The following is a 7,486-nucleotide window of genomic DNA, read 5'->3' as shown; positions in this document are numbered from 1 at the left end:
GCCCCAGACCCTGCCCCAGACCCTGCCACCGCCGCCCCACCTGCCCGCCCCGCCTCCCCTCTTCCCCACCTCGGCCAACAGCGGCGGCGGCGGGAGGATGAGCGCCACCAACCAGCCCTGACCTACACACGCAGGACCTGGAGCCCGGGGCCAGTGGGAGCGACACGCCAGCCCGGCCAGGGTGCAGGCTGGCTGCCCCCGGAGCTGGTGGAGGACACCTCACTCCCAAGTGCCCCCTTTCAGGGACTCCTTGAAGCCTTTCCCCTTTTTGGGAAGTGAAGGAAAAAGAGAGGAAACGCTTTGCAGTACCCCCTCCAGGTGAGGGGGGCGTTGGAGGCAGCAGGGACAGGGGAAGGGGTGGCCTGCAGCGCAGGTGTGACTGGTCACTCTGCTGAGGCTTGAGCCGAGGGGTTGTTCAGGTTGAGCCTGGGCCAGCCTCGGGCTCCTCCCTGCCTCCCCTGTGTCCCCTAACTTGCTTCCTTGTCCTAAAGGGATTGGGGTGCCAGCCCCTTCCCCCCAACCCCCCGGGAGCAGTTGTGGACTCAGTCTGAGGACTGTGGACACCGAGGCAGGGGCTTGAGACTGAATGCCCAGGAGCGTGTTGGGTGGGGCCTGGTGGGGCGTGAAGACTTCAGACCCAGCTCTGCGCCATGTGGAGTGGGGCAGGCAGGGGCTGGACCCCGGCATTTGCTTTCCCCACCCATCGCCCTGCCAGCAAGCACAGGGGTCCCCGACCTGCACCAGGCTGCACCGAGGTCCCTGGGGAGAGGCCTGGGGTGGGCAGATGGGTCGGCTCCCCCGGCACCAGCTCCCAGGGGCTACAGTCAAGGAGCCCCTGCAAATGGGTGGCCCCCAGGGGCAGGGCCTAGGGGGAGGCCTGGACAAGTGTTCCGAGGTTTCTAGGTGCTATCGGGGGCAGAGGGCAGAGCTGCTGGTCACAGAGCACCCGCCCCTCACCAGCTGTCTCCCACGCGAGAGGAGATGTGTGTGTCTGTCCATCATGCTCCCTGAAGGCAATGCCAGGCCTCATCCTCCCCTGGCCCCGCCACAACCTGCCCATGGCTGGTGTCCGGCACCCTTGTCCCTCTGGGCCTCTGCGTTGGGGGCGGGTGCCTGTGGCATTGTTAGTGAGAGGAGCCTGAGGAGCCTGCACGGTCAGGCCCCGCGTCGGGGCAGGGTCCTAGGGGAGTCTCTGCCTGTGCCCAATGCTTGCCTGCATGAGGCCAGCGCTAACAGGTCACCCTTTTTTGTTGTCATTTAACATCTTTATTCCTGCCCTTAAAACGGGGAGGAAGGTTCCATAAGCTACATGTTTCCTAGTTAAGCTCTTTCCTATTGTTTATACGGTTTTGTTTGTTATACTCTTTGCACCTTAAACCCCCACGACGACCCCCATACCACCGCCTTCCCAGCATGGCTGGAGTGGGAGCAGGCCTGAGCCCCAGCGGGGTGGTGGGGGGACTGGGCCCCATCGGCCTGAGGGCTGAGGGGGTTAGAACCCCACTGACCTCCTTGTGAGGCCCACGGCGCTGGGGCAGGGGGTTGGGCACATTTTAATCATCAATAAACGAAGCACTTTATTCTGTACAGATGTGGGCAGGCCCGAGGAGCCCGAGTGATTTGAGGGTCTATAATCCAAGCCGCACAGCCCGCTCGCTCTCTGGGCGTGGAGCAGGCAGTGCCCTGGCCCGGTTGATTCGGGGGCTGCAGCAGGAGCAGTACAAACCAGAGCCCACAGACTCACCCTCTGGGGCCCCTGCCGTCCTCCCGGGACTGAACGTGGCCCCTCCCCGAGAGGAAGGCTTCCTGTCTGGCTCCCACCCCAAGGCTGGGCCTCCCAGGGCCCTGCGTTACTGTAGCTCTTTCCCTCTCTTGTACCTCTAATCTCTGGGCTTCCATGATGTCCTCAGGGACCCCCCTCCCCACGCCCCCACCCTTGCTATGTCTAACCTCTGGTCCCAGTGCCTGGCAGCTCTTCAGAGCTGGCTCACATTTTCCAAAAAAAGGTTGATCTCCCCACGATGGGCTTTAGGCCGGGACCCCCATGGGTTCCCCAACCCCCTGTCACTGACACCAGGGTCTACCCTACCCTAGGGGCTGGTGGCCTTGTCACCAGCCAGCCCCACTGCAGCCTTAGCAAGCCTGGGGGCCTGGCCAGGCGGAGCCCCTGGTCTGTCAGGCCAGACTTTGACAAGCAGAGGCCAGAGATTGGGGGGTTGGGGGGCTGGTTGTGAACCCCCTGTCCTAAGACTTGGGTTCCCTGTTCTTTTATACCTTCCCTCTGAGGGCAGGAGAGGGGTCCCGACAGCAGGCGGGGCTCCGGTCACAATGGTCTTGGAGCTGTCTAGGTGGGTGCAGCCAAGTCCTCTCCTGGGAGGCCCCATCCCAGTGGGGACAGGAGCCCCATGTCCCTGGTGCTAAATGCTCTCTTCCCCTTGGGCCACTGGGTGGGAGCACCCTTCCAGCCAGACCTCGGGGGCCTGAAGCAATAATGGAACCTCAGCAGCGCCAGTGTCGACGGGGTTCTTGTTTTACCAGCTTCTCCATTTCCTTTTTATTTCAAAAGTAAGCACCTGGATATTGGACTGAGGGCACTGGGGCTTCCTACCCAACCCCAGGGCTGGCAGTAGGTGGTGGGGAGGGGCTTAGCTCATCACCTCCACTGGGATTCGGCCGTGAGGAGGTCCGTCCATCTGGACTTCTCAGCCCCGTTGGCCAGATCTCAGGTCCGGAACCTGGGCCTGTCCCTGCCCCAGCTTCCCCAGGGCTCTCTGGTCTTGGGTCAGAGGGGGGCCTCCAGCCCCAGGATCACAGTTCTGGGATCTGGGACTGGCCTTAGAGCCTGAGCCTCTGACTCTGGCATGTGCTGCCACAGTGCCCCTCACCGCGGTGGCAGCATGGCTGTGCCCAGGCCTGTGGACCCCCGATGTCTGGTCATCTGTGGCCACCCCACAGCCACAGAGTGTGTGGGGAACAGCAGGTGGGTGAGTGAGAAGAGTGAAGGGAATAAAGTCAGTACAACTGTTCCTTGGCCCAGTCTCTTCTTTACATGTTGCCTGCCCGGACTATCGGCTAGACTTAAAGACTTGAACCAGAGCAAGGAACCAGACAACTCGGCTGCAGACAGCATGGACATCATGCCCTGGACCCCATCTCCCTCCCTTACGGTGGGCTGAGCTTTGGGGAACACCCAGAGTCCAGAGCTGAGGCAAGAGCAGAGGTGCACCCCAAACGGGGGCTGGATCTTTGAGGGGGTGCAGAATGGGCTTGAAAGAGGAGAGGTCCTGGGCTCCTAAGGTCGAGGTCCTGAAGGCAGTGTCACAGGGGCCCTGCAGGTGTGGTTTTCCGTGAGCACCAGGTGTGTAGCCACCGGGGTCCCTCCCATTCATGCTCGGCACTGGGGGTGCTGTGATGAGCCCTGTGGACTCACCCCTCCCCTCGTGGGCGGGGATTCTGGAGGGGCCAGATATCAGAGGTGCTGTCGTGGGTGCCTGGGAGGACAAAAGCTCAGATGAAAGACAGGTAGTGGCCTCTGAGGCAGGGGGTGCTCTAGGTCTAGGGATCTGTGGTGAATGAGGCCCCTGTTTCATGTCACTTAGTTCTGGATGCAGGGGGAGGGGTCTGACTGGGAAGTGGGACCGGAGGCCGGTGTGTGGTGCAGGTTCCCAGGCGTGGATGCTGCCTGTTCACACAGGCCCACTTTCTTGGTCGAAAGGAACAGGGGCTCACTCAGGTCACCCTAGAAAAAGGCTTGCCAACAGACCGAGGCCTGGCTGCTCCCCTGGTCTCGTGGCTGGTCGGCTTCTCTGTTTCCGCTCTCTTCCTTCTTGCTACCCATCCGTTTGCCTGTCACCTCTACACAGCCTTTTCCTCCAGCCCCACCCCACCTCCCTCATCCTCAAAGTACAGTTGACCCTTGAATAATGTGGGGGTTAGGGTCACCGAATGCAATGCACTAGAAAATCTGCATATAACTTTTGATTCCCCCCAAACTTAGCTACTCAGTCTACTGTTGACTGGAAGCGTTACTGCTAACAATCACGCAACACAGATTTTTTATGTTATCTCTACTATATACTGTATTCTTACAAAATAAGCTAAAAAATGTTATTAAGAAAATTACAAAAAAATACATTTATAGAACTGTACATATTTATTAAAAAACTAGAGGCCCGGTGCACAAAATTAGTGCACTTGGGGAGGGGGGGTGCGGGTCCCTCAGCCCGGCCTGGGCCCTCTCACAGTCCAGGAACCCTTGGGGATGTCTGACTGGGTGTCACAAGTCCCACGAGGTGACTTGTGGGTGGTGGATATATCCCTCTACCTTGATGGGGTTTCACAATCACATATGTTTATACATACATCAAAACTTATCAAATTGTACACGTTACATATGCGCAGTTTATTGGGTGTGACTTATGCCTCAACAATGCTATTTAAAAACAGCCTGGCCAGAGTGGCTCAGTGGTTGATCATTGACCTATGAACCAGGAGGTTTCGGTTCGATTTCCGGTCAGGGCACATGCCCAGGTTGTGAGCTCGATCCTCAGTAGGGGGCATGCAGGAGGCAGCTGATCAATGAGCCTCTCTCATCATTGATGTTTCTATCTCCCTCTCCCTTCCTCTTTGAAGTCAATAAAAATAAATAACTAAATAAAAACAACATAAGACTGATTCCCTATTTGCTAGCCATCTAAATTTCAGTTTCTATAAAATGGGGAAACTAATACCTACCTCATAATATTGGTGTGAAGATTTAAAGGGATGAAATGAGATGACATTTTCCTTTGATTCAGTGAAAAGCAGTGGAGCCACGCTGCCTCCCTCTCTCTCCGACACCCACATCCAAGCTCCCTGGGTCAGTCACAGAGTGGGTACAGGCCTAGCCATGACCTGGTAGTTGTTGAAGTGGGGTGATGAGTACGTGGGACGTCAGTATACTATTCTCTCCACCTTTGTATATGTTTGCATTCTCCATAATTAGAATTAAAGCAACAACAGTGGCTCCCTGTTTCACTGAGGGGAAAACCAACGCTGTACACTCCGCACACGGTCCTGCATGGGTCCCTCACCCTCTCCTCTCTGTCCTCATCTACTCACCTCATTCACGGCTCCAGCCCCACTGGCCTCCTGCTGTTCCTATAATGAGCCAGACACTTCCTGCCCCAGGGCATTTGCTCCAGCTGTTCTCTTCCCTGGAGTCCTGCTTTCTCCATGGCTTGAACCTGCTCAAATATAGACCTTTTAGTGAGCCCATCCTGACTATTCCATTTTACATTGTTACCACCTCCACCTGTCACTCCCCACACCCCCTTTCCTGCTGTCTGTCACCATAGCAGTATCATCTGACATGCTGCATAATAATTTATTTATTGCTGTCTTCCACACCCACCCCCCTACCCCCACGCCCTGGGCTGAATGTAAGCTCCATGAAGACAGGAATTCCTGCCTGATGTTCAGGTGCATCCTCAGCAGGTCCTCGATGAATGAATGAGCCACGTAATGGAATGCCTGGTAGGGAGTGAGCACCATGGGATTCATCATGATCTAAAAATACATCGTGGAGTCATTTGGTAAATATAAGTTAATTGTTCAGTCAGTACCTTCTGTCTGACCTTTTTTGTTGTTGTTGTTAATTTGTGGGAAGCAGTAAGATAAGGATACCCACAGTCCTTGGAGGCAGGCAGATCGGCTTTGAATCCTGGCTGGGCCACTTGTCCGCTGTGTGGCTTGGCCAAGTTGCCTAGCCTCTCAGCGCCTTGTGTCACTGACAGTACTTGCTGGAAGTGCCCTGCAGTCCAGGGCTAGGTTGGAAGCCCACCACTTGTCCTCCTTGTCCTCTCTGCAAGGTGGACAGGACCACCTCCAGGGCCTTCCCAGGTGCTGTGCCTTCTGGGACCTGCTGGCAGGGTGAGCAAGGGATGGTCAAATGCACTGCTCAGGAGGAACAGGCAGTGACATGGCTGAGATCACAAAAGGGGAGGTGACTCAGTCCTGGCCCAGCCTGAGGTCCCCTCTCCAATCCTTCCATCCCCCCCAAGCCTGCGTTATAAACAAGTGACTCAGAGGAATGATGGGAGAATACCCCATAACAGTTCACACCAGTGTCCTGGGGGCTAAATTTAACCCACAGCTGCAGCCTCTGGCACTTTGGAAACAAGTTAATCTTGGTGGCTGAAGCTGTTGTGTGTGTGTGTGTGTGGAGCGGGGTGGGGTGTTCAGGAGTCCAGAGAGTGTGGGCATAGGGACTGGCTGTCCTGGGCCTCTACCCTGATCCCTTAGGCTGTACACAGGGTGCAGGGGCGCTAGGGCCAGGCAGGCTCAGGCCAAGCCTAGAATGGGCCAAGACCAATGAGCATAGACAGTGAACGTCTTTTTGAACCTTAGAATCCAGAATGTCCCTACCCCAGAATGTTAAAAACCTGGGGCTTAAATACCTAGAATAGTCGAATTCTAGGAAATTAATTTTCTAGCATGTCTGACACCTAACAGTGTTAATACCCTGTGACTGTGTACTCCTAGGAATACAGAACCTCAGTGCTTCTGAACCTCAGCTAAGGCCCTCCTAGTCTAACTCCCCCACCTCCTTATAGGGTAGGAAGGGAAACTGAGGCTCAACAGAGAGATCTGACCTGCCCCAGGCTCCACAGAAAAGTGGCCACCCGTGCAGGAGGCAGCCGATGATTGATGTTTATATCTCTCCCTCTTTCTTCCTCTCTGAGATCAATAAAAATATATGTTTTGCCCTAGCAGGTTTGGTTCAGTGGATAGAGTGTCAGCTTGGGGACCGAAGGCTTCCAGGTTCGATTCCAGTCAAGGGCATATGCCCGGGTTGCGGGCTCTATCCCCAGTAGGGGGCATGCAGGAGGCAGCCGATGATTCTCTTATCATTGATGTTTCTATCTCTCCTCCTTTCCTCTCTGAAATCAATAATATATATATATTCCCCTTAAAAAGTGGCCATCTTGTTTACCTAAGGCCCCTACTTGCTTTCTTGCACAGTTGAAGGAGCATCTCAGAGCTGGGGCAGACATGGGAGAAGATCTTCCCATCTTAAAGGTGGGACAACAAGGTCCCCAATGACTGAATGCCATGCTCGTTCTCTGAGCACAGACCCAAGCACACTGTATCCAGAGGTGGCTGGAGTGAGATATACTCCAGAGAGGAAATAGAGGCACCTGATGGAAAGACCCAGAAGGCATGAAGGGAGACCGAAGGTGGGACTCCAATACCTGCCCCTCCCTGATGTAAGGGGCAGAGCTCGGGTCACCCCCTCCCCCAAGGGGCACTGCCCAACCTCGGAATGCGATCAAGGCCGTGCTGTGCTCCATTTAGAAATGAGGCAGAGAGGCCCTCATCTTCCCAGCAGGGCCCAGAAACCCCACTCCCGTCCCATGAGTCCGCGGGGCTGAGTCAAGGCTGCTCTGGGAGAGGGCCTCTGCCCAGCTGTCCCCTCTGCGTCATGTGCCGGAGGCCAGGCAGCTCG

The 7,486-nt window shown here is 56.1% G+C and overlaps 1 protein-coding gene across 1 annotated transcript in view; it reads left to right on the top strand.

Moving 5' to 3' along the window:
• ZBTB47 (zinc finger and BTB domain containing 47) overlaps positions 1-3,027 on the top strand; it is a 9,192-nt gene extending 6,165 nt beyond the window's left edge. The window contains 1 exon segment of the mRNA XM_023743701.1: positions 8-3,027. Within this exon segment, the coding sequence (XP_023599469.1) occupies positions 8-121 (114 nt within the window). The 3' untranslated portion in view covers positions 122-3,027.
• The last annotated feature ends 4,459 nt before the right edge of the window (positions 3,028-7,486 follow it).

This window comes from Myotis lucifugus, unplaced genomic scaffold (assembly GCF_000147115.1).
Source record: "Myotis lucifugus unplaced genomic scaffold, Myoluc2.0 scaffold_408, whole genome shotgun sequence".
NCBI classification, from domain to species: Eukaryota; Metazoa; Chordata; class Mammalia; order Chiroptera; family Vespertilionidae; genus Myotis; species Myotis lucifugus.
This window is presented reverse-complemented; position numbering and strand designations above follow the sequence as displayed.